At 39.7% G+C, this 27,646-nt stretch overlaps 2 protein-coding genes across 3 annotated transcripts; one reads left to right on the top strand and one right to left on the bottom strand.

Moving 5' to 3' along the window:
• Positions 1–14,432: 14,432 nt before the first annotated feature.
• On the top strand, positions 14,433–22,939 carry LOC136222933 (ABC transporter G family member 3). 2 transcript variants are annotated; one of them, XM_066010622.1, is made up of 12 exons: positions 14,433–14,572; positions 15,181–15,779; positions 15,887–15,966; positions 18,464–18,750; positions 19,225–19,396; positions 19,607–19,720; positions 20,297–20,425; positions 21,057–21,248; positions 21,743–21,829; positions 21,933–22,205; positions 22,430–22,537; positions 22,682–22,939. In XM_066010622.1, the coding sequence occupies exons 2-12, from the start codon at positions 15,308–15,310 to the stop codon at positions 22,937–22,939; spliced, it is 2,172 nt and encodes a 723-aa protein (XP_065866694.1). In that variant the 5' UTR covers positions 14,433–14,572; positions 15,181–15,307. The 2 variants fall into 2 exon arrangements, with proteins under 2 accessions (XP_065866694.1, XP_065866695.1); XM_066010623.1 differs by having other exon boundaries at positions 14,502–14,572; positions 15,210–15,779.
• A 27-nt stretch (positions 22,940–22,966) lies between these two features.
• Positions 22,967–26,015, bottom strand: LOC136222934 (UDP-glycosyltransferase 86A2-like). The gene is made up of 2 exons (XM_066010624.1): positions 25,443–26,015; positions 22,967–23,998 (listed from the first exon to the last, which is right to left on the bottom strand). The coding sequence occupies exons 1-2, from the start codon at positions 25,945–25,947 to the stop codon at positions 23,079–23,081; spliced, it is 1,425 nt and encodes a 474-aa protein (XP_065866696.1). The 5' UTR covers positions 25,948–26,015; the 3' UTR covers positions 22,967–23,078.
• Positions 26,016–27,646: the final 1,631 nt, after the last annotated feature.

Below are 27,646 nucleotides of genomic sequence, written 5' to 3'. Positions count from 1 at the left end.
AGTGCCTATAGGATTGACGACCCTATAGAAGATTAAGCCCAAATTGATGAGCCTTAGAGCTAGTTTCGGCCTTATAAGGGAATCACGAACTAGGTACCTCAGGAGGATAAGTATGGTTAATCGCCTCGGACACAAGTGGCTTAGATTAGGTTTTAAATCCGTTGTCTGAATAATCTATTTTCATTATTATCGTATCACCTCATGTCCCTTCGGGCAATTACATTGGTAAAAGATCACTTAGGAGTAGAATAACTTAGATAGGAGTAGAAGTAACTAAATTAGGAGTAGGTTAATTTAATCAAAACCCAATTCAAACCCCCCATAGCCTAGATAACACTTGAGACCAAGTAGTTCGATAGTTGCAGGAATAAATCTTGTGGATTCGATACATAGACTTGTCCAGATTTTATTACTTGATAACGACGAAGTACACTTATCCCTTAGTGAGCCTTCAACGAGAGGCGCATCAGTTAACGTCAGTTTTCAACCTGACTTCTTATTTGCACTGAGGGAATGTCCTAGGTTCTGCCAGTAACAGCTCGCGGCGATATTCCGTTATATATATGTTGAAATTAATCAGGATGGATTAAATTTCAAAGGCTATATACGCCTAGTAGCAATAAGGACCTAATGGGTCGCACATGGGACTTGGAACCAGAGGACGAAACAGTAATTAGTGGGACAAAACTATATGGGCCGAAATTTATAGTTAATTATGGATAAATTAATTTGATTAATAATTATAATTGTGAATTAAATTAAAGGATTATCTGATAATATTAATTAGAGGTTTTAATATGATTATACTAATTAATTATCCCTAACATAAATTAAATAACTAATTAGATTAGTATTATTGTCTAAATATAATTAGTTATTATTTAGATAATAGTAAGTATTTATTTAATTATCTAATTAGTAATTCTATTCCGAATAGGATTCCAATTAATTAATTAACTAATGCAACTAGGGTTATGGTTTGAGAAGTCTATAAATAGACCCCTCTCCCTGCAAATTTCGGCCAACACAATAAAGGAGGCTAGAGGAACCGTTCCGAAATCATCCCGACTTAATTACTATCTTTCTTACTCTCTCTTTGATCTCGTGTTGATTCCTTTAGAGGCAGTCATTGCAATTCCTATTATTAAGGTTGATTACTAATAGTTCTTCTTTTCTGTGTTAATCAATTGTTCGTGGCTCACGGATTAAATCTAAGAGTTGTGGGCACTTCGTTTGCAACTATAGATAGTTCGTCAGACAAGGTATTTCATTCTATCCCACTTTACGAGTGTGTTTTAATTTAACCTGAGAGTGAGAAAGAGTAAACATATGTTATTCATTTGCTTTAAAGTATATCAATTTAAAATTATAGGTCTTTTAATTTTATTCTAAATTGCTCCCACTATTTTGCCAAATTAATAGCCCTCCATATTAATTCGAAGAATTTCACAAATCCTTTAGTGAGCTAGGATCCTAACTCCTGAAATTTCACCTTGAGTTTCCTCAACAAGCTAGTCCCATTTGTTAGGTAGATTCATGTAATCGATCACATCAACAACGTGATTCCTAGGTTATTGAGTTACGAACCACATTAGTAACTAATATGCACTCATAATAATCCCAACCATATTGCCCAATAGTTTATAACAACATGAGTTTGCTCATCCAATTATCATAATCTAATTTAAGTATTACCCAATATTCGTGAAAACAATTTTCAATAATCCAAGTGTTACCCATAAGACCCGAGCTTGAGTTTTCTCAACAACCCAAAGTCCCTAGATACTGCCGGCTGAATTATAATATTAGGGAGGGGCAACCGATTTTAATAACTTGCTTATTTACTTAACTTTTAACTAGTGAGGGATTTTTATTTTTAGTCTCATAATCTAACCTAGTTTTGATTTGCTTTAGCATACATCAGACACATATAATTTACATTGGTAGTTATGACATATTATCTAAATTATTTTGTTGAGCCAGAAACGGAATAAAAGGTCAAACTTAGGAAAATACTAACTATTACATATTTCTCTTTAGGTCCTCCGTCTTCTCCATGGCGCCTTGAAATTACATCAATATTAATTTCTATACTACTAAAGAGAAAGATACCTGAACCATGAACTTTATGTACAGTAAAACATCTATAAATTAATAATGTCGAGACCATGAAATTTTATTAATTTATAAAGATATTAATTTATCGAGTATTAATTTATTGAACTGGCCCAAGTCGGGACCAGAAGAGAGGTTATTAATTTATGAAGGTTTTACTATATGCTTATGTTAATGGAACGGCTGTCCGAGCAGTTACCTGTTCTGAGTTTGTGCTAATCTTGTTATTTTTATTTATGCATTTATTTACTGTTTTCAGTATAAAAATTGGGTGTTGTTAAACCCAGCCCCATTTTCCCACCCCTAGCCCCGTGAAAGGACGAAAATGCCCTTTCATGGGTTTTAGGAGGGGAAAAGCTATTTTTTTTGCGGATTCGACACACGGGCGTGTGGCCATCACGCCTCACCTCGCGGACGGACGTGATAGCCCCACGCCTCACCGCGTGGTCGGCCGTGACAGCCACATGCCCCACCTTACGGTCGGGCGTGTGGCTATCACGGCCGACCACGGGGTGAGGCGTGGGGCTATCACGTCCGGCCGCGAGGTGAGGCGTGATGGCCACTCGCCCGCGTGTCAAATTCGCAAAAAAATAGCTTTTTTATCCCGTAAATAGTTTGTCAAACCCGTAAATAGTCCGATAAACCCGTAAATAGTCCGTTAAACCCGTAAATATGCGGTTAAACCCGTAACTACAGAATTGTACTTAAAACCAAAAAATAATATAAGTTAATTAATAAATATTATTAATCACAACATATAAAACTAATATAATCTAGTCCAAGCCTCTCTCATTTCAGCGTATAAATTCTCCAAATGACGAACACTCTGATGAGAAAATAATCGCCATTGGGTGGCAATGGGAGGCACTGGAAATGAAGGATGTAAATAAAGACGTATGTAGTGACGATAACGCCCCAAATGACAAATCACAATCTCTCGCTCAGGTGGTCTTCCATCGTCCGAACGCATCGGCAGTATAGTGCAACATCCTAATTGTTCTGTAGCAAAGAGGAAAATTACTGCGTTCAATACAGATGCAGCAGCAAATAAGTCATCCGAACTCACCATCCAGTGGGACTCACCACAACCCGCTCCTGCCCATTTAATACGTGTGAGGGGAGCATCAAATCCGTTCCCGTACACTGGCACATACAGATCACGGTTTGCCCGCATCTCATTCTCTATGAGCACTCTCATCAGCTTCCACTCCTCTTGGTTAAAAATGATGGCATCGGCTAAAACACGAAATCCACAGTTACCATCTGCTACAACATCATGGAATCCAGTAATAAATGGTACGATGAGACCTTGAACCCGATGTAAATGGTGGTAACTGGCGATATCCGCATCAAATCCGACTGAAAATATTAATATATGAAATTTATCAATAAAAATATATTTACTTTAACTTCAATATATATATAAATGAAATAAAATATACCCGGCATCTGGCTGTTATGCACAGATGAGGATGAAGAACGTCCTCGACTACGACTACTCCTCGAACCCGAGGACCGTGCTCGACCTCGTGGTGACTGGTTGTACTCCCATGCACTCGGATTTCGTTTTGTTGATGAATTTCCCTTTGGTCTACCCCTAACAGTGTCTTTGACCTCAGGTTCTTTAAAGCCACTTTGTTCCGGGTTTATCTGATCATGAATGTACATCGATATGCTACGCACCATTGAAGGATCTAATTTTTCAACCTTTTCCATAAGAGATTGAAAAAATCGGTGATCCTCAGACCCGTCAGCATATAGTGGAGCAGTAACTGGTATGTCACTCAACCCTTCAAACGCAAGAGATCTCCAAAAAGGATGGATGCGGTCAACACGGACCGATTCATTTGTGTCAATATATGTTTTCAGCTCACATGCACACGGAATGCCATGAGTCATGGGCAACACGCATCCGCATTCAGTTACCACATCCATACTCAATGCGTGCATACGCTTGAGCTTATCATTTAGTACAGCCAAGCAGTAATGTGAAACGTGTAAGTCGAGATACGTGAAAGGTTCTCCATAGTGATTCACCGCAGATCTTCTTCTCGAGTCCTCGAGTGAGTATCTGATTATATACAATGACGGATTATAAAACTAATGTATTAAATTTTAAAAGATTAAAGCAAATAACAGAATAAATGTCTTACTTGATCGCCTCGATCTGAGCCTCAATGTCCTTGTGCACCTTCGCCCACACTGTATCAAGTGCACCAGTAGATGAATTCAACCACTGTTTCAACTGTGCATGTGAACTCTCCACTCGACAGGTTGTGGTGTTTCCTAAGTGCAACACCTTGTTCGTCCATACTCGACAAAACTTCTCTTTATGCACTAGCCACGTGGTCTCCACGTACTGAATCACACCAGGCCAGTTGCCAGTAGTATTCTTCATAGCTACCACTGCCGCCTCATATTCAACTTCTGTCGGGGCTTCAATTATACGTTTCCATTTGGAATTTTTAAAAATTTCACCAAACTTCTTCATTCCACTCAACTTGCCAACTCTATCCTCCACATCTTTATTAATATGCCATGTGCACAATAAATGATGAGAATGAGGAAATACCTCACGAACCGGCCGCATCAGTCCTAACTCCCGGTCTGTAGCAATGACTGTCGGATGCACATCAGGTTGGAGCAAAAGCTTCAATTTTTGTAACACCCACATGTAACTACCCTCGGTTTCATCCTTCATGATTGCATAGGCGATCAAGAAGTTTTTGTTAGAAGGCGTCATACCAATGATTTCGAAGAATGGCATCTTATACTTGTTTGTTTTATATGTTGAATCCATACCAACAAACAAGTAATAAGATCGGAACAGTGTGATCGATGTTGGATGTGCCATAAATAAGTGAGTCACGACATTGCTGCCCGGCACCGCTTGCGTCCAATGTATATAGTCCTTATCTATAGCAAGCCGATAAAACTGACCGATTACATCCCGACCCTCAAAGCTCTCAGTCCTGATTTTCTCCTTGTAGTTATAGATATGCCTTTGTGTCGGGCAATCCTCCGGATGTTTTTCTTTGATTGCAGCAAAAATAGCACAAGGCTTAGCTTGAGCTGAACTCATTTCACGAACGAGTTTTTTGGAAGCCGGGCTTAGTCCGCTCATCTGTCTGTAGCCCTGACGATATACAACCAACTGATGACAGTGCTGTCCTCTATCTCCAAGAATCCCATTCACCACCCAACCGCCCAATTCGCCGATTTCCATAACCTTTATCTGGAATTTGCAACCACAGTACTTTGTTTTTGTATTCTTCCGTAGTATAACATCCATATCCACATCCTTTTTCCTTTTATAATTCTTAACACCACGAGCACATTTAACCAATATCCACTTTGACTTGCGCCCCGTCTTGTGCGACGCTGTTGTTAACTCAAACCCGATCCCAATTGCCGTCTGTTTTGCCCAGTTAACAGCTTCATGATATGTTTGAAATGTTTGTTTGGGAAAAAACTGCGAGCTGTAATCTATGCCATTTCCGTCAAATTCTTCCCACGAAACCTCCTGTAAATGAGTAATAACGAACATTTTGTATCAGAACGTGACTTTTCTATAGCGTTTCGGTGTCTAAACCCAAAAAACAGCCACAAATATGCTCAGGCGTGTTAGCATCACGCCTCACCATGAGGTGGGGCGTATGAACATCACGCCCCACCATATGGTGAGGCGTATGAACATCACGCCCCACCACATAGTGGGGCATATGAACATCACGGCCCACCTCATGGTGGGGCGTGTGGCTATCACGCCCCACCACATAGTGGGACGTGATACTCATACGCCCGACCATGTGGTGGGGCGTGATGCTCACACGCCCGAGTGCCGAACCAGATTTTTTTTTCCAAATCAAATTACAGAAATGCAAGGAAGTTAATTCAGAAACATACCTCGACTTCGGACGTAGCATCACTCCCGTCTACTCTCGGTGATAACGGATTGTCTTCCATCAAACGTTTTATCTTTGATTCAGATGAAAATGAGTTTTGAGAGAGTTTGGGAGGGATCCAAATTTTCAGTTTTTGTTCAAAGGGCGGTTAGGTCTTTTTTCGGGGCTGGAAGTGTGAAAATGGGGCTGGGTTTAGTAACCCACATAAAAATTTCACAAAACCAACATCAAATATATTTTGCATATTCGAACAATTGTTTAAGGTAATCTTTCACATAATTTCCATCTTAATCCTTGTGGAATACGACATTTGGTCTTACCAATACTACATCTGACCTGGTGCACTTGCTAGCGTCCATATCTAACACACCAGTTAGCGAGGGAGAGTAAAAAATACCGTACTTGAAGGCCCACATCTGCAAATAAACTAAGAAAGACGCGTATCAGAAAAGTAAAGTATAAGTTAGAAAAGAAACACCAAAAGAATAGAGTAAGAAGTAATATTTAACTCACCAGATGGATATAGGAGAACCCCTTCACCTTTATGACATTCTTCCGCACGTAGGAATCCAAGCCAAACATTAGGAGGGCAAATGATGCAGTGGCCAGTCATAAAAGGGGACGACATCAAGGTCTCACTCCCCCCAAAGAAAACAAGGTGCTCGAAATTAGCACTACCATAAAAGCCCGAGCACACTGCCCAGTTCCCTTCATGTAATCATCCTCGACAATCCTATCCTGCCAGTACCCCCGAATGTCGGCCAACTGAATCCCCTTCCCCGGCTCGGGGTACCCTAATAGCTCAATCAATTCTCTATTCCTCACTCTATTGGAGGTGAAGCCGGAAGTCAAAGGTAGAGGCGACCCTAAAATGGAAAGCCCCGTAATAGAAGTGAAGTCCAAAGGAGAAATGATCATCTCTCCCACAACGAGATGGAATGTATGGGTAGAGTTCGTCCACCTATTGACTAGAGTAGTCAAGGCATTCTGACACGTCTTCTGCGCCTTCTGATTGAAATTGAGGACGAGTCTCTCAAATCTCGTCACCTCCACCCTTCTCTTAATATGATCGGAAAGAGTGTCCCACCATCACCTCAACTATTTTATGGCTCTGTCAAACTTGTCCACATTATGAGCCTGTCAAAAACAAAGAAAATTATAATGAACAACAAAAGCAAGATGCATAATCGAGGGCAAATCAAGGTGAAGTCTACTAATTAATTACAATACCGAAACTAACAGGTTCTTTTGGTGTTTCAAGTACCTACAGGTGCTTGGGGGAGCAAATGTATATGACAGTTTCAAGAATTACCGGTAAAAAAAAGATTGAGAATTATCATTTTGTGATGGTGATGGAAAAACATTCAAAATGTAGTTTTTTAAAAAGTATTTATTATTCTTTAATATTTTAATGCGTCATATATTAAAAAATCATTACACTAACTTTTTTTTTTGGTAGGAAAGGAAAAGAAAACAAACGAAGCAAAAAACCTAACCCGGGATCAGTCTAGGAAGACTGACCCCGACCCTATCCCCGAGAAGAATAGATAAAAGAAAAGGAGGAGGAACAGAAAGGGTAGAAACACCTAACATCCCCCCATGCCCAGCAGCAGCCAAGCGATCCGCCACGCGGTTTTGCTCCCTATAAATATGGGAGAAACTAAGAGTCTCGAAAGCAGGACGAAGCCTCGAAATAGCTTTGACAAGATTCTGGCTAATAAGACAAACAGCCTGGCTATCCGAAATCCTGTTGATTGCCTCCAGATTGTCAGACTCCACCGAAAGCCTCTTTACCCCCATGCGAATGGCTAGCTTAATACCTGACAGAATACCCCAGAGCTCCGCAGAAAAGGACGAGCCCATCCCCAAGTTATGGGTAAACCCAGCCAGCCAAGCGCCACCAGCATCCCGAAGAACACCTCCGGCAGCAATTCTGCCATTGCTTAGGCAAGATCCATCCGTATTCAGCTTAACAACTCCTTCTCTAGGCTTATTCCAACCCACTAAATGGACAACTTTAACCGGGGAGGGTCTAACCAGGGGCTCCCCTTCATAGCTTTTTAAAATAACCGAGAGCTTTTTGGAGAAGAAAGCAAGTAAGTCAGGGATAAGGGTAGTCTTCTCGGTAAATAACTCTTCATTCCTCCATTTCCAAATTTGGTGACAGATAATAGCGAAGAAAATGTCACCATGCTCTATGTTAGCCAACAACTTCCCATTGACACCATCAGAGAACCAGTCAGCTGCAGAATAAGCCATGAAAGAAGAAAGGGTGTGCTAAGGGAGAATCCCTTCCCAAATCTTTTTACTCTTAGGGCAATCCCTCAAAGCATGACACAAGGATTCCACCTGGCCTCTGCACCTACTACAGGCACCTGACTCAGCCAAATGCCTTCTGTGCCTATCAGCATTAGTGAGCAACCTGTCCTTAACTCCTAGCCACAGGAAACTCCTAATACGATAAGGGACTTTAAGGGCCCAAAAGGTCTTCCAAATCTCCAAAGGAGGATTAGCCCTGTTAGGGGAAAAAGCTTCATAGGCCGATTTACAAGAAAAGAGACCATTATTAGTCAAGGCCCAGCAGTGCCTGTCTTTATCCTCATCTTGATTGCTAACTTTAACTCCTCTAATCTTAAGGAGGATCTCCAGGCTAAGGAAGGAGTCGAACTTTGACCAGATCCAATCTCCCTCCGAGTCCACCACATCGGCAACCTTCCAGGGACGGATATCATTTGGCGGAGGGGAGCTACACAGATCAATCAGCGGCTTATCACCAATCCAGGTGTCATCCCAGAAACTAATAGATTTACCATTGCCCACCTCCAGGCCAATCCCCGTACAGAACTCAGCAAAAACTGCGCTAAGCCCTTTCCAGAGGAACGAGCAATTGACAACCCTCTCCTTCGGGCCTCCAAAGATTCTGTCCTTCCGATACTTGCCGCGCAGAAGACGAACCCAAAGAGAGGAGGGGCACTGCCACATTCTCCAAAGGAGCTTCATTAAAAGGACCTTATTATTGTCCTTGGCTTGCTTTATACCAAGACCCCCCCTGCTTTTAGGCTGGCAGGCTTCCTTCCAAGAGACCAGGTGAACCTTTCTCCCCTCACCAGACTCTCCCTAAAGAAAACGCCGATTAATCTTATCAAGCTCGTTAAGAACCGGCTCAGGGAGCTTACAGGCTTGCATGATGTGATTCGGAACCGCACAGTTAACAGATTGGATTAAGGTAAGGCGACCAGCAAGGGAAAGAGAATTAGCTTTCCAGCTAGCACACGAACCGTTAGTTTTATCCAGAATGTCTTTGAAGGAGGCTTTGGAGACCCTGTCGCTATGAAGAGGGACCCCAAGATACTTCCCCAACGAATGAGTCAGGGGGATGCCAGAAATCTCACTAAGTCTTTTGCACAAGCTGTTGTCCATGTTTTTAGAACAAAGCATACGGGACTTCTGGATATTAATCTTCTGGCTAGAAGCATCACAAAAACGATTGAGGATATCCATAACCACCTTAATTTGCTCCACATTCCCCTCCACGAAGAGCATCACATCATCCGCAAAGAACAGATGGGTAACAGGGGGGCAATGTTTGCTGATGGAAACAGGGTGGAGAGACCCCTTGCACACCGCTTCTTGGATCAGGTGGGCAAGTCTTTCCATGGCAATAACAAAAAGGAAAGGACTCATAGGATCCCCTTGACGAATACCCCTGGAGGGAGAGAATTCATCAGACATGTCCCCATTAATCATAACCTGGAACACAGGAGAGGAGATGCACTTCTCAATCAAATTCCTCCAGTTATCCGGGATACCAGCTTTGGCTAAGCTATCCAGAAGAAAACTCCAGTTAAGTCTATCATAGGCTTTCTCCAGGCCCAGTTTAAGAGCCACAATCCCTTTCTTACCTTTCTTAATCTTCATGGAATGGACAACCTCCTGGGCAATGACAACGTTATCTATCATTTGTCTGCCATGCACAAAGCTCCATTGATTCTGGCTAATAATATCTGGCAGGATCTTCCGGATTCTATTAGCCACAATCTTGGTAATAGCTTTGTACAAAACATTACAAAGGCTGATAGGTCTCATTTGGAGGAAGGAAGAGGGCTTATCAACCTTAGGAATCAGAACAAGGAGGGTCTTATTAACTAACATGATATCATTAGAACCACCAAAAACTCCTAACACGAAGCTGTAAATACCCTCTTTCACGGTATCCCAGTGTTTGTGATAGAAGCTAGCGGGGATTCCATCAATCCCAGGAGCCTTAGTGGAACCGATGCTAGAGAAGGCCAGATCAATTTCTTTTCGGTCAATAGGATAGAAAGCATCCTTAATAGCATCCTCCCCAAGCCGAGGAAAGGAGGTATCAGAGTAGGCGCTCTCCAAGTTCACCGCTTCCTCTCTGAATAGGTCTTTGTAGAAATCAAGGGCAAGACGCCGAATGTCCTCCTCCTCAAAAATCCAAACACCATTGGCGTCCTTTATAGCATCGATCCTATTTCTCTGTCTTCTAATGATCATAGAGAGGTGGAAGTACCTGGTGTTCCGGTCGCCATCTTGAATCCAAGTCTTCCTAGATTTCTGGAACCAAAGAAGCTCTTCCTGTCTAAGCACAGCTTCCAACTCGTTCTGAAGAGATCTAAGGTGACCATTCAGGCTGTGGTCGAAGCGGACCTCTAAGCAACGTTGGATGCCTTCCATCCTTCTCAAGAGCTTGTTCTTCCTTCTGATAATGTGACCAAAGATGTTCTTGTTCCAACCAGCCACATTCTTCCTGAACTCCTCAGCAGCGAGAAGGACATTTGTGTGATGATGCCAGTTGTTTTTAACAAAAGCCTTGAACTCGGGGTGAGAGTCCCACGCCACAAGATACCTAAAAGGTCTGTTACCTTTCATCTGGTTTCCTTTGACCATCCTAATAAGGATAGGGCAATGGTCAGAGTGACAGAAAGGAAGATTAAGCACATTGACCTCAGGAAACCTACAGATAGCAGCAACATTAGCATACACCTTATCCAAACGAACGAACACACTATTCCTTTTCCAGGTATACTTATGTCCGGCAGCTCCCAGGTCCGACAGACCACAAAGATCCATACTCTGTTTATGGTTAAGACATCGGTTTATATAATGATTACCCCCGCCTCTCTGATCACTCAAGGTGGCAATGTCATTAAAATCCCCGGCAACCAACCACGCCTCCACCATATTGGAACTAATAGAATGAAGAATCTCCCATATCCTTCTTCGGTTAGTCAAAACAGGGTCGGCATAAACAAAGGTAACAAAGAAAGGTTTATTACCCGGGAGACACACCTTACTATGGATGAATTGACTGTCCATAGTAACAATATCAATATTGACTTGACCTGGCTTCCAAAAGAGCCAAATCCCCCCAGCCCGGCCCGTAGCCTCCGATCTGACACAATTCCAACTCTTGAACTTTCTAACCACCTCGCCTGCTTTAGCACCACTGACCTTGGTCTCCAGAAGAACAAAGCAAGAAGGGTTAAACTGTTTAATGAGATCATTAATATGGATGCGGGTTGCCTTGCTCGCCGCACCTCTGACATTCCAAACAAAGAAATCCATCAGAAAGGAAAACTACAGACACAAGCCCATACCCTAGATCATGTATTTATTCGGGGCTCCGGAGAGCCTAGAGGAGGTACCAGACGGCCCCCTTTTATCCCAAGAATCCGACCTATTGAGGTTCTTATAGGTTTCGCTTTAGGCTTAGGTTTCTTCATATTTAACTTATTCACACCTATAGCTTTTCCAATAGGGATATCAGGAAGAGGAGTCAGCTTACTAACCTCATTACTCACCCCTTTCCCTGCTGATAGGAGAGGCTAGGAGCTCTCAATGGCATTCGCATTAGCAACAAAGAGAGGATTAATAGAGTTACCCAGACTAGAAGCCGGTTCTAGACTTGGCATGCTTAAATCAATCTGCTCATTGGAAGGATCCGAGCCCTGTCCTTCCTCCATAGACAGAACACCGAACCTAGACCCCTGAGCCAGAAGCTGGATCCACACCAGCCTCACTACCCTTCTTGGAGTCCGGGGGTCTGACCTTGATCTCAGGAACAATCTGGAGAGAAGTCATCTTTTTACTGATATCCATAGAATGGCTGGTAGTAGCATTAGCACGTGGCTTCCTTCTCACATTCCTCTTGGCAAGCATCCATGGGCCAAAACTCCTTTCTTCCCCCTGACTCTTCTCAGCACTACCTATAATAGGTTGCACCATCTCTTCCACCACTTTCTTCTTCTTAGGGCAACCCTCAAAGGTATGGCCAAACATACCACATTCATAGCATATATTGTGTATACCTTCATATTCAATATGAAAAACCTTATTCTGAACACAGAATTGAGAAAGAAGAGGCTTAGCGAGATCAATGTCAATACAGACCCTGGCAAACTTGCCCCTAACCACCTCGACGGTTGTCTTATTAACATGGTGAACTTTCCCCACAAGGCTACCAATCTTATTCAAGAATCTATCACTGTAGTATTCTAGAGGGAGGCCTGGGAACCTAACCCAAGTAAGGATCCTGTTAACCGAGCAGTCATGAGGATCAAAATTTGGGACCCAAGGTCTCAGCGCCAAGACATGATTGGAGATAATATAAGGACCTCCATTAACCACAGCATTGAAGTCCTCAGCCCTTGTAAATTTGATAACATAATAGTCATTCTCAAGGTCTGTGATGGTAACCTTTCCTTTCTTTGCCCATTGGGCCTGGATCCTCTAGGCAAAGTAATTAAAGCTAATCCTCTTCCCCAGCACAGTAACAATAAGCGCCAATTTCCACTTAGACCTGATGATCAGCTTGTCTTCCGAGGAAAGACGAATTCTAGGACACAGGGGGTTGTCTGGCTCTCCATCCTCTATATCGGAGTCAGAAAGGAAATCTTCAGAATCATCCTCCATAGTGTCTACCTCCATCAGGGGATCCTCTTCAGTAACCCCTAACACCTTATCCCTCCAGGAGGGATATCCCCCATCCTTCTGATAGAGCTGGATATGCTGGCCCTGGGTATCTTTAGGGCGTGGGGACAAAGCCTGATCCCTAATATGCCCTGGTTACACAATATTCAACTTCCCGGCCACAGGCCTTGAGGAAGGAATTGACGAGGCTTGAACAGTAAATGCAGGATGCACAGTCTGTAAACCTGCAATGGCCTACACATCCTGCGAGGCTAAAATAGCCGGAGCAACCGACTGGGAAAGGGCTGCCAACTGCGGGAATGGCACCGGAGCCGACAGGGCCGGACCGCTGGCCAGAATATCGCCAACGCCAACCCGCTGCTCACCAGACCCAGACCCAACGACCGGATCCAGCACACCCGGTTCCTTACCCGTAACCCTACCCGAATCCGATCCACTAACCCAGGCAGCCTCACTCCCCGCCGCATCCCTTGCCCTAAGCCTATCCGCCTCCCCCTTGCCATCGCCAGAACCACCGACTCCCAGCCCCACCGCCAGCCCCTCCCCATCCGAGCATCCTGGCCGAACACGATCTACCCTCTCCCCACTCCGACGGCGGTAACGGGCAAAGCCGATCGCCGCCCCATCACCCCCAACAAATGCCCTAAATTTCCCCAGATCGGCAGCCTCCGCCTTCCCCTCCGCCCGATCCCCCAACGACAAGGACTCGCACCTAGCCGCGCCGCCCGACGCCCCAGCCGTGCTTCCCGTCGCCCCAGCCAAACCTCCGATCGCCCTAGATTAATTAAACTTTTAATCTGTGAATTTTTATAAACATCTACATAATGGTGATAAAATCAAATAAAAAGATCGTGTAAAACTATAATAAAGCAATAAAGTGGAAAGCAAATGCAGCCACCAGCATGCGCGGGAAAAAGGAGGACAATAGCTTCTTTAAAAGGCTGGATAGGTAAATCATTCAAGTGAGCATTTTTTTACTTCTAAAAATTAAGGTAAAATATATTTATAGTAGCCAATTTTTAACATGTTTCATATTTCATTATTTACCTTCATTTTTAAATTCGAAAAATACCCAAATTAAAAAGTGACTGGTTAATATAATCAATATCACTTACTCGACCCATTTAATTGTAGATTCCATTGAAATGGAAAAGATCTATTTGTCTCATCCTAATGCGTTGACTCTCTCTTTTCCTTGCCATCTCTTTATATACCTCTTCTCATTTTCTTTTTAACACGTAGGGTAACGTGTCTCCATTTTCTACATCTAATAAATTTTATTAAAAATAGAGGTGATTGAATATAATTAGATAAAACTAGATGTACCAATTACATTAGATGAGAACAAATAAATAGACCAAAGATTGGTACTATATGTGTAATTTAACCCCTAAAATCATTAGGATAGAAAAAAGACAAAAAAAAAGAAAGAAAAAGTGAAGATGCGAAACAAGACAAGAGGGCTTATACCCGGAATAAGTGGGTCGGATAGTACCCACTTCCCCCACCTTCAGTGTTAGAATATAAATATTTACAATTTCTCAGTCTCAGTCTCAGTCTCAGTTTTTCTGTACTCCTTTCTCTCTCAGATCCAGGTTTGTCTCTTTACATTCTTCCTTCTCTCTCAGCCTATATTGTTCCTTTTCTAAGTGAAGTGGGTTTCCTTCATCTGGTATTCGTGCGGTTCAAACTTGTTTTCTTTCAGTGATTAAATGGTGATCTGCAAGTTTAGTGGTGCTTGCTTGGGGGTTTCTGCTGTTTATTCATTCTTGGTATTATTGAAGCTATTAAAGTTAGATGGGTCTTTACTTTCTGCTTAATTGTAGAGAAACTGAAAGGACATAGACGACAAAGCAATTTCAATGAGACATTGCTTTTTTCTTTTTCTCCTTTAATTCGTTTTAGGATTATTATTTTTCATTTATTCTTTCTCATATTTGTTTTGAAGAAAAGCTGCATTGCATTTGCATATACAAAACAGACGCCCTTTCACTTTTATTTAAAGAATCAAAATGGTTTTTCCTTCAGTATGTCCCTCCCTGGTTTCTCCATTATGAATTAATTTATTACATTTTTATTGGACTGTAACTTTGTGATGCACAACGATCCAGGAATCTGGTTATCCTTTTTTTATCACGGGAATTACTGTTCTTTGTTTTTCCGTATAACTTCTGATGCAAGAAATTCTTTATATACTTGACAGAGTTAGACTGTCACAATTTGGCTGGACAGGTTTAATTTATAATGGTATGTTGGGAAAATGGTGAAGTAATCCATCTATATTGACTGCTGTTTTGAAAACTTGAGGTCTCAAAGAGTTCAAGTAGAAAATGGAAGAGATACAGTCTCAATCAGATAATTATAGATCGTCATCTTCTTCTGCCAGTAGTCCTGCAAGTAGGGTTCCCTCTAGTAACTTTTTCTACTTGCGGAAGCCTGGTTCACTTAGACAACCAATCTCATTTGAAGATTCACCCGAGTGGGAGGATACAGATATTGATGTCAGGGTGGAGGAAGGTGGCGACTCTATAAATACTGCTGTTACACCAGCATCTCCAACTTTGTCAAAGCTCAATAGTGGGTCATTGCCTTCCCCTCCATTACCAACCAATGCAGCTGTTGCAAGAAAGATTGCAGGAGCTTGTGTTGTCTGGAAAGACTTAACTGTCACAATCAAGGGTAAAAGAAAGTACTCTGATAAAGTTGTCAAGAGTTCAAGTGGTTATGCATTGCCAGGGACAATGACAGTTATCATGGGTCCTGCAAAGTCAGGCAAATCCACATTACTAAAGGCTATTGCAGGTTTACTAACATCTTTTCCATGTTATAAGTAATTGGACAGTTGTACATATTAGTTTTGGATAATCTTATCATGCCTGAATTTGAACAAGCGTCTACCTGTGTTGCAGGAAGATTGCATCATTCAGCCAAAGCATACGGTGAAGTATTTATAAATGGCACAAAATCGCGCCTTCCTTACGGCTCATATGTAAGTCCTTCAAGGAAATCTGTATCTTTTATGCAGCAAATATACTTTTTTCTGCTCTAGTTTTAAAGCTGTTCCCTTAGGCGTTGCCTTATTATTGGTTTTTATTTTATTTTAGTTTTTGTGTGTATATGTGTTGGTCTGGTTGCTTTAGTGTTTTGATGCTTATGCTTTAGAGCATTAGTTATTTTCAAGTAGCTGAGATTCTTTAATATCTTACATGCCAAAAGTTAAGTTCTTGACGGAGTATGTATTCTTATCTTTAGTGCTTTGCATATACATAGTCTGGTGGCTAACTAGTTGTTAGTAGTTAAAGCACATACTAAATCTTTTCACTTGTTGAAGTACACAACATCAATGTCTGTTGACATTTGAACACTGACAGTGTTTTAAGCTATGTAATATGACTTTCTTTTTTCAAAAGAAGAAAAAACTTGCCATTAAGAATATAAATCAGCCCGTAAGGCATTACAGGCAAACGGAGGAGGGTAGGATGCCCAAACTCCATGATCAGACACTGAACCAACTAACTGACTGCTCTAGCAATAACATGAGCCGTTTAACAAAGGTGACAGTACAGTCTCCTATATCCTTAACCAAGGATTTACAATCACCAACAATGACTCCAAAGAAAGAATGCAACATAACTGGCTGAGCCATCACTTGAAACAAGAGTTGAGAATCTGTTTCAACAATAATTTTACTCCACATGTTCTCTTTAGCCCAACTCAGAGCCTAACACTATTCCGTGCAGCAACGAACTCCCCTTGAGAATTACGAGCAATACACCCAAAACCTGCAATATTCTCCTCCTGGAAGAGGGCTGTATCCACATTTAACTTCAGAAAACCGGTCGGCGGAGGCATCCATTTTACAGCAGGCTGCGGAATAAAGGGAGCAGCAGCAGTAGGACGAAGCTGAGCTTGCTTCCACCGTGATAGGAAAGTCGTAGCTCGACTAAACAACACAGGGGCAGAAGAGGAGTTCTTTTCTTATTCCACATAAGATCATAGTCCATAGTATCCAGCATACCGTTGCTGCAGTTTCAACATCCTTGCGCGTATTCGAGCCATTAATGAAAGTCCAGAAATCACAAAAAGAGGAGAACAGAGCACTGACATCACCATATGATGTAAAGTTCCACAATTGATGAGCATAATCACAACCTACAAGCACATGGAAAATACTCTCACCAGATTTAGCACATACTGGGCAAAGATCAGTAATATTAACATGCCTTGAATTGAGCATAGTCAAAGTCAGTGACCAATCCGTCAACACTCGCCAGAGAGGTTCTTGACTTTTGGGGGAGTAGATAAACTCTAGACTGAATTCCAATTAACTGAGATATTAGGGGAAGCAGCCTCTGGACTTTCGGACATAGTCATCATCTTCAAGTATCCATTCTTCAAGCTGTAACAGCCTTTCGGGTCCCAACACCAGTACCAAAAATCATTGATAAAGGGGATTTGGCAAATTAAGTGGCTATCTCTTGCATTAAAAATGGCAGAAATGAATCTGTTGTCCCAAGTATTACCCACCACTGACTTTAAGCTGCTCACTTTCTCGAGGACCACGCTTTCTTCACGGACAATTTCCACAAAGGAATTCAAGGGATCAGGCAGCCAAGGGTCGGTAATATTGATTGTATCCCCAGTTCCAACGAGGCACCGAGCACCCGATTTTATCAAGTCACGAGCTGCCATAATGCTATGCCAAATATAGCTAGGGTTGTTTCGAGCAGATGCATCCAAGAAGGACGAGTTGGTATAATAACTTGCCTTGTAAGCCGAAGTATGATTAACTGGTTTCTATGGCTTCCCGGAACGAGGCCGTTGTTCGGCTTCTTGGGATCTTCTCAAACATCTTCATCTTGGTTCTTCACTCCCTTGAGTTATTCTAGGGGACTTTAAAGATATGCTGTCTCTAGGAGAAAAAGGGCGGAGCTTGTCATCCGCCTTCACTTATTAAAGGCTTTGGGAACACAGTGAGAGCGTGTGGCTTATTTGAAATTCGAATGATGAGCCACCAGTTCACATGGGAAAAAGTAGAACCTCTGGTAATTGTGTGGAGGAAAAACTTGACAGGGTTCTAGCCTCCTCCTCCTGGCTTTCTCTCTTTAAAATGGCTGTGGTGCTCAATGGAGACGCTCCGTGCTCCGATCACTCTGTACTCTTTCTCTCGCTCTCTCAGTTGTCTGCCCAATGGGGTAGGCATTAAATCAGATGGTTTTATGATGAGATATCATGATTGATTTTTTTTTTTTTCTTTTGGTCATTGAACTATGCTTGGAAGTCGGATTACATTATCATCACAACTTAATGACTTTGACTGACTTGAAACTATTTCACTTCAATGTAACTACAGTTTGGAAATTGATAACTGTTACAGAGGAAGTTTTCTTTGGTAAAAAATTAACAATTTCTTCGCAGTGGTGGAACTATACTGTATTTCGCATTGAAAGTTGGGGTCTGACTTTTTGGTTTCTTCCAATTACTAGGGGTTTGTCGAGAGGGAAACTACTCTGATCGGGTCTCTCACAGTCCGTGAGTACCTATACTACTCTGCACTGCTACAACTTCCTGGTTTCTTTTGCCAGAAAAAGAGTGTGGTAGAGGATGCCATCCATGCCATGTCCCTGATTGATTATGCAAACAAATTGATTGGAGGGCACTGCTATATGAAAGGCCTCCCAAATGGTGAGAGAAGGCGCGTTAGCATTGCACGAGAGCTTGTGATGAGGCCACATATCTTATTTGTAGATGAGCCCCTTTATCATCTTGACAGGTTATTACTTTGAATTCCATGTTTCTGTGTCACATTATCAGTTATTCATCCTGTATCAGTGCCTGCCTGACTTCATTTCAAAATTTTAGCACTTTTTACATACATATGATAAATAATGAAACATTTCAAATATATTTGGGTGCATATGCATGTTTACTGTGAATGAATAAGGACTATCTCCTTCTCTGTTTCGTTCAAATTCACCAGAGGTTACATGGAGAGAGACAGTAATTGGCATGATTAGGGAAATTTCACTTTTGAAGCTAACCGATACTGCATCAAGTTTTTCAGAAAATTATCGCAATCTTTTTATTGGTTGTAACAGTATGAATTGTCCTTTGTAATATCCACACTGGATAGTCTAGTCAAAATTCCTACATGGCTATGATGATATGTGCTACTTTGTTAGCTGGTATTTACTGTTTTGCTGCATTATAGCTGTTATAGCTAACTTTTAGACTTTGCACTGATCAGCGTTTCTGCTCTTCTGATGATGGTCACATTAAAGAAACTTGCTAGCACTGGTTGCACGCTTATCTTCACCATTTACCAGAGCAGCACAGAAGTGTTTGGCCTCTTTGATCGCATTTGCCTGCTTTCAAATGGAAATACACTATTCTTTGGAGAGACTTTGGCTTGCTTGCAGGTGAGATACTGGAAATTTATTAAGGTCATCTCACAAGGCCATTTTGTGCATAAAAAATTAGTTTAGAATTTAATCTAATGTGGTTGCCTTTATTCATGCTTCCTCTGATTGGTGAGAGCAAAAGATTTTGGAATCTTCCTAGTTCTGTTACCTTGTTGGCAACTAGAAGGGCATTCCTGGCCTCAAACTTACAGAATTTTCTTGATGCAGCACTTCTCAAATGCTGGATTTCCTTGCCCAATTATGCAAAGCCCTTCCGATCATTTCTTGCGTGCAATAAACACAGATTTCGACAGGATAATTGCAATGTGTAAAAACTGGCAGGTAATGTTTTCAATTTCAAAGTACAAATAACCTATTTTCTTAGAGCCAACAACAGTGAATTAAATGCTTGAAATTGTTGGGCCGTTTATTTAGCCCTTGTTTGGGAGTTTTTTTTTTTTGGGAGAGTAAATGACGTTAATGGGAGATAACATTTTACTCCTGTTACCCTCTAAACTTTAACCTCCAAATTGGGGGTTAATGGGAATACTGGAAACTTCTTTGTAATTTTTGTCCATAATTTTCCTTAACTCCCGTTTACATTCTATAAACTCCCAAACAATGTTAACTTTTTAACCTTCATTTCCTTCACTTCCCCTTCCCTTCCATTCCCTCCTCTAACTCTCACCTCCATTAACCTCCCAACTCCCAAACAAAGGCTTAATTAGTTCAGTCTAAAGGTCAAGTGAAATTTGCAATATCATAAACTATTATGTGCACTTATGTCACATAGACTACATGACATGAATTATGAATATTCTCTCTAGTTAGAGAGGCTATGTGATGTTAATTATGTAATATCCTCTCAATATGAACTTCTGACATGGAAATCTGATGCAAATAAACTTATGGGAATAGGATGATCATGGAGATTTTTCATCTGTGAATATGGATACTGCTGTTGCCATACGTACCCTGGAAGCAACATATAAATCATCTGCTGATGCTGCTTCAGTTGAAACTATGATATTGAGGCTCACAGAAAAGGTAAGTTATGTAAATTCCTACCCTTAGATTAGACCATTTCTTTTTCTTTTAGTTGTTTGACATGTGCATGCATTAAGTAATCATTGTTATTGGCTCATGTTGGGCTGGGCTCTTAGTTGTTAGCTCATTGATTTGTAGTGGGCATAATAGATGTCCATCTTTGCATGTTGGCTCCGTTGTCACTCTCGTCATGCCAATACATCCTGATTAAAGTTTATGAAGTATGATTGATTTTTGGGCTTTAAGTGGTAGAGGTTGGGTGGGTTTTTTTGATATAAAACAATCGAAAAGTGGAAAATGCATTGGTTTATGATGACTGTTGTTCAGGCATCATCTAAGTTAACTTACCATGAGTGTGTACTATATGTGCTTGTGTTAGTTTTCTTGTTGATTTTGGATTTCCAAAATGATGCTAGTAATAGCTGTCATTTTGCAGTCTTTCATTACTGAACTAAAATTTGAAATGAGACAAGGCAATCATAACTATGCTGCCTGGATAAGATTACAATCCAATCCTTTTATGCATTTTGTTGCATTGGTGTATGCCAAAATTAAAGATACTAGTGCATGCATAGGTCCATTGGATTGTAATTTCCAATTACTCTCTTCTAATATGTGGTTATTTCTGCAGGAAGGTCCATATCTTAAAAGCAAGGGAAAAGCTAGCTGTGCTACAAGGATTGCAGTCTTGACTTGGAGATCATTGTTAATTATGTCAAGAGAGTGGAAATATTACTGGTTACGTCTTATTCTTTTTATGCTTCTCACACTTTGTATTGGGACAGTATTTTCAGGCCTCGGACATTCATTGTCTTCAGTTGTGGTGAGTTTCTTAAAAATGAAATTTCGATTATGCATCAGAGTTTGTCTATAATATATCATGAATGTCAGAAGAAACTATAAAATCCTAGTTAAATCTGGTGCCTTGATGATTTTAAGGTTGCTGAACACATAATTTTGATGAGATTTGAGAAGTTAAAAGCTAGCTTTTCTAGCAGTTCTTGCTTTCCTAAGAGTGTGTTCTTAAGCTGGAAGTTTTTAGCATCTTTACAATTCTAGGAAAAACTGCTTGTTTCAAATCTTCAACTGATACAAGATGTTATCTTCTTTAAGCATCTGGAAAAAGTTCCTCGTCTTTTCTATAATACATATTTTACTGCAATAAATACTTTTGTGCTGCTTAATTCCAATTTCTGGTCCATCCCTGTTGATTGAATGCATCAATCATGCTTGTCATCTTCATTCATTGCTTCCACAACTTTTATTTGCACTTATGAGGTTATACTGTTTTCTTATCTCCGCACCTTTATATTTCAGACACGAGTTGCTGCGGTGTTCGTATTTGTATCGTTTGCTTCACTTCTTAGCGTAGCAGGCGTACCTTCACTTCTGAAGGAAATCAGGGTACATTAATATGCATGAACATTTAAAGATCCATGTGTTTCTATTTCTTGTTGACTACACTCATATTTGGTGATCTAATGAATCTTGTGTGCCCATGTTGCAGATATATGCAAGTGAAGAATCAAATAGGCATTCTGGGGCGTTGGTCTTTTTACTTGGGCAACTCCTCTCCAGCATCCCATTCCTTTTCCTCATTGCCATCTCATCTAGTCTTGTCTTCTATTTCCTTATAGGATTACGAGATGAATTCAGCTTGTTGATGTACTTTGTCTTGAATTTCTTTGTATGCCTGTTAGTAAATGAAGGACTAATGCTGCTTATCAGCTCACTTTGGCAACATGTTTTCTGGAGTGTCTTGACGCTGGTATCCATGCATGTGAGTATTACATTACATACCTCAAAAGTAAAAAAGGTTTGAGGTTACTGTTTTGCAGACTCTTCTAGTCATTCCAAGAATATGTGAGATTCGGAAAAAAAAAAAAAATCATGTCGTCTTGTGATGAATGTTCCACAACTAGGCTTGATTGAATATTTGGATTTGGCTGAAACAGAATACTTTGCATCACCAAATCTCATACGGTGTTTTGTTTGCATTTTCAGGTTGTAATGATGCTGTCTGCAGGGTATTTTAGGATTCGAAATGCTTTGCCAGGACCGGTGTGGACATACCCAGTATCCTATATTGCTTTTCACACATACTGTATTCAGGCAAGTGGTTTGCAATGTCATTTCTTTTTGGAATGAAGGGTATTGAACTTTACATATTGAGATCTTGTTCTTTAATTTTTTTCACACTGAGCCCTTGAGCTGAATGATAATAGAAAGAAATGGTATATAATTTGGTGGTTGTAGGGGCTTTTGGAAAATGAGTACTTGGAGACATCATTTGCAGTAGGGGAAGTAAGAACCATTTCAGGGATTCAGGCTCTTCGAAGTGCATACGATATATCTTCAGACAGTAATTCGAAATGGGAGAATCTGTTGGTGTTGTTTCTGATGGCAATAGGGTATAGAATACTAGTGTTTTTGGTATTGCATTTTCGTGTAGGAAAGAATGAATCTGTTCTTAAGTTATGCCGCTGTAATCATGATACAAACAATACAAGATGAACACCTATCCTTGCTTCAATTTGAAGATGAGTTGCCTTTCTGAAGTCGCAATATTTTTTTTTAGTAGTAGTTTTTATTTAGCATTAGCCCCTGAAAGTGAGCAAAATATCAAGTCAAAGAGATACATACATGTATGAAGTTATTGGATTAGCTTTTGAATCTTTGTCTTGACATCTTGGATGAATTGAGACATATTTGTGTGTGATGATCCAGTGGGTGACAAGGCAGTTTCCATAATCTTCTTGGCCTCCTTGATTCTGTTCCGAAAGTCATCCTTTGAATCTCCACGCATCAAACAGTTGATATTATCTGATACTTGTTCTTTTGTGATCATCTTGTTGGTACTCAAACTAATCCCTATCTTCCAATCATCAACCACTAATTTCCTATTGGTGAATTGATCCGTATACAAAGGGAAACACAACAAGGGTACTTGACACCATATACTTTCTAATGTGGAATTCCAACCACAATGTGTTAAGAAGCCTCCTATTGCTGGATGGGTCAATATTTTCTTCTGACTACACCAAGGTACGATCATTGCACGGTCAGAGATTTCTTCTTTGTATCCAACGGGTAAAGGGTCTTTATCATTGGAGCTCACAATATCAGGACGTAGCACCCAAACAAAACTCACCTTACTAAGCGAAAGCCCGTCAGCGATCTGAGTAAGGTCATTTTTAGTAAGATGGGCATAGCTACCAAATGAAACGTATAAAACAGAAGCATGGGGTTTATTGTCGAGCCAGTGGGTGCAATCAGACTCTGACCACAAGCTAGTGGCAACACTGCAGTCAGCAAAATCAGTTGAGAAAATGGGGCCAATTGAATAGAATGGGATTTCTGCTTGTAGAGCTGTCACGGTGTCGTTTTCAAGCTCTTGCACCGAATTGCACAAAACAAAATCAGCGCCTTTAGCTTCATTAAAGCTTTTGAAAATGATTTGATGGCAAACTGATGTTGTATCTAATTCTTGAAGATAAGATGGTGTATCCTTCACTTCCATTGCCTTCACTCCTGGGATGTAATCTATCGGCTCATCATGACGCCTTTCTGCATCTGCACTCTTTCATTATTAATTTGTGAATTCTACTTTTACTTTAATCATTGTTTAGAAGGAGGTTAATGAAATCTAAATGAAGATTAACGAGACTAAACACATCAATTTTAAACTTTAAATTTCAAATTGAGAGATAACAGAAAAAGTGATTTTTTTTTAAAACTTTTAACTCTCATTTACATTCCATAAACTTTTAGTCGGCATTTTCATCCATTCCATTACCTCATCTTTTAACTTTTAAATCCATTAATTTCTCACCTTCCAAATAGAGACTTCAATTTTCATTAACATGAGTGTAATTTTTTTTTTTTTTTTTCATTCCATTGTGAGAATTAATTGATCTTTAATTTGTCTAATGAACTTGACCATTATAGACTTGTCATGACAGGAACAGATTATTAAATCTACAAATTGTGTATTTTTATTGCTTACTTATTCCAAATAGATTGTGTATTTGAAACTAACATAGAATTTTAATTTCTCTTCATAAAGTTCAAAAGCTCAAAACTGAAGTTTTCCATTCAAAAATATAACTAACAAGAGATAGACCAAATTTAAGATTTAACCTTAATATATGAAATAGTACAAATTTAATCTTAATATTTCCAAACAAGAATCAATTTTAACCATATATTATCAAAAATTAGAAAAAACCAGTTTAACTGATATTTAATTGTCGATTCAGACCTTCAAAATTCTATTATATAACTGTCGCTCCAGACCTCCCAAGTATATTGCTATCAAAATTACAAATATTCTGTTAAAATACTAAAACCTAAATCTGCTATATATATAAACTAAAATTGATCTTACTAAACATTAGGTTTAAATTTACAGCATTTCATACATTAGAGCTAAATTTGCACTTCACTTAAAACATTAGGGTTAAATTTCTCACTTATTCCTCCCTAACAATAATGGTGGAATGTCACTTATTCCTCCCTAACAATAATGGTGGAATGTCAAAATTAGATTTTGAAGTTTAGATTTACGGTTGATCTGATCCGATATAAATCTGAGTTGGTTTAATTAACATATGTATTTATTAATTCCTGAAGTTAATATGTGCTTTCAACATGTTGAAATCACATTTTTGGGGCTTAGTACATTAAAAATTAATAAAAACATCTCTAAAATTCAGCCACGTGTACATGATTTATTTTTTAACTTTTAGATATATCGAATCAACAATAGTAGTGAATCTTTTACCCTTAAAATGAAAAACTTGAGGAATTCTCTAAAAGAAAACCTAACCGATTAATGTAATTTGCTTACCAAATAAAAGAAAAAGTAATTTATTATTGGTTTAATCTACACATAAATCAAGTAAGTATCTACCCTTTTAAAAAAAAAAAAATTTAATTAGATCCATAAACATTAGATATATAGAATTGGGTTAGGTCATAAAATAAAAAAAAGAGAGTAAAAGGTGGCGTACGGTACCTTGAGAATCAAAATGGCGATTTATCCTGAGAAGATGTAGATGGTAATATAAAGTGAAGACCAAAGCCGGTTCAGTCCAAAAAGAGACGTAAAGCAATCGGAATTTCTTGGCAATCTTGAAAGGCCAAACAAAAAAAGTATCAGCAATCAAACAATGTACATCTTCCCCAGAAGCAATAATGTCGGCGACTGCTTCTTCCACATGAGCCGAGAATACATGCAACAACGCACCCATGAACTCGTCATGATTCAACGATCGATCGTATCCAACAGGAAGTCCGTCGGAGATGGTGGAGTAGCGGATGTCCAGGCCCGAATCACGAACTTTCGCGAATAAATCATGGTTTTCAGCGGCGGAGGCCGTCTGCTGGTGGACGGCGTGAGTGTTAATGAAGGTGATGGTGAAACCTTGAGAGGCGAGGTTGATGGCCAGATTAACGGAAGGGATCACATGTCCTTGAAGAGGGTAAGGAATGAAAATTGCATGAGGTTTTTTATTCTCCATTTTGTACACAGACTCTCGATTGCTTTCTTGCTTGGTCTTGTCTTATACATACATATCTATCCAAAAATTTTGGAGGTGCATTTTGACTCAATCTCACTTTACCTTCATTTAGGATCCTAAAACAAATTATTCCATCAATTTTTCACTTATCATATTTCCAGATAAATAAATGTTGTATGATTCCAACCACTCGCCACTTCAACTAAATGGTTCTCATTGATTAATACCAATTACACACTAAATAATATTTATATATAATTAATTCAAAATTTATCTTATAAATTATTACGATCCTAATTTATTGTGAATAAATAGTGTCTTAAAATTCAATATGTAAATTTCAAGTATAAAAACACAAGTAATTTCAAGCATATCAGCAACACCTCTTGTCAAATTTGCCAATCTAAGAGCTAATTTGTTTTTACTTTTCTTAATCTAGATTTCCTATGCACAATCCATCTCTTTTGTTTTGTACTTTTTTTTTTTAATTTTAGTTTCTTTTTACTTTTTTTTATTATAGAGTTGTTTTGTTTTTCACTTTTTTTAGTTAGTTTATTCAGTAATTTTTTTAAATTTTTTTTAAAAAAAAACCAATATCATATCGATTCCTGGTTGGACCGCCGGTCTCGGTCCAATTCCAATTCAGTCTAGTTCTTTAAAAATTAAAAAACCCATTGAAATCTAAAACATAAACCTGACCGATTCCTCGTTCGATCGATCGAACTGGCCGGTCCAATCCGGTTGACAAGATTGTTTAAAATAGATTTTAGTAGAAGGATTCTAGACTACCTTAAATTAAAACTTTCGAATTCCATTATATGCAACATACTTTTATTTGAAAAGAAACCATTAATCTGAAGAGTATTAATCAATTTAGAACCGACTAATCTATTGAACAACTAAAAACAAGTATTTAAACAATGGTGGTGTGGTACAGTGATATATAAAAACATACTTGTATTAAAAAAAGATCAATTAAGCTAAGAAAATTAGGTCTTTCTCTCTGTATATGTTATTGTTGTTAGTAGATTCCAGTAATAATGTGTTGAAACCTTTGCACATCTCGCCAGCTTTGGATAAAAAAAATCGAGGCCTGTTTAGGATTTTTGGATCATGAGCAACACCGGTTTATGGATAATATAAGAAAGCAATTGATATACAGTATAGGCACCATTCAAGAGTCTATAAATATTCTGAGGGCGGGGCATGTGATGAAAATGGAGGTGATGAGAGCGGAGGTTAAGGAGGTGAATATGAATGTGTATATATGTATCACATCATCCGAACATGTCCAAGGAAAAGAGAAGCTTCAGAAGAATCTCATCATGAAGTCATTAGGGGAAGATCGAAGGAGAAGAATGTTAGTCCATCATATAGAAGATATTATCGTTCACCTACACCTCCTAAGCAAGTTCCAGGACTTAAAGGTTCCAGATCTTCGAAGCGACATCAAGGCGTTCGTCATGATTCCACCAAATCCTTGATTCACCGCTACGAAGAAAATCAGAAAACACCGAACATATCTAGATCTCCAAAGAGTAAAAATCAACGACCGAATCCAGGACCGAAGATGGAGAAGGCAACTGTTGGTCCCTTATGAGGTTAGATTAGTTTGAAAGGGGGGTGAATGGAACTATTAGTTAATTTTAACCTTTTATAAATTTTTCTCACTTAAAATTTAATAACACAACACAGGAGC

Source organism: Euphorbia lathyris, chromosome 3 (assembly GCF_963576675.1).
Source record: "Euphorbia lathyris chromosome 3, ddEupLath1.1, whole genome shotgun sequence".
In the NCBI taxonomy this organism is placed as follows: domain Eukaryota; kingdom Viridiplantae; phylum Streptophyta; class Magnoliopsida; order Malpighiales; family Euphorbiaceae; genus Euphorbia; species Euphorbia lathyris.
Note: the sequence above shows the minus strand (reverse complement) of the source record. Positions and strands in the feature narration are given on the sequence as shown.

Bases quoted from the DNA above. Each gene is read 5' to 3' on its own strand.
- LOC136222934 (XM_066010624.1), bottom strand. From the start codon at position 25,947: ATGGAGAATAAAAAACCTCATGCAATTTTCATTCCTTACCCTCTTCAA. The intron at 23,999-25,442 runs GTACCGTACGCC...GAAAGAGTGCAG, and splicing joins TCGCCATTTTGATTCTCAAG to ATGCAGAAAGGCGTCATGAT.
- LOC136222933 (XM_066010622.1), top strand. From the start codon at position 15,308: ATGGAAGAGATACAGTCTCAATCAGATAATTATAGATCGTCATCTTCT. The intron at 18,751-19,224 runs GTTATTACTTTG...TGCACTGATCAG, and splicing joins CCCCTTTATCATCTTGACAG to CGTTTCTGCTCTTCTGATGA. The intron at 21,249-21,742 runs GTGAGTTTCTTA...TTTATATTTCAG, and splicing joins ATTCATTGTCTTCAGTTGTG to ACACGAGTTGCTGCGGTGTT.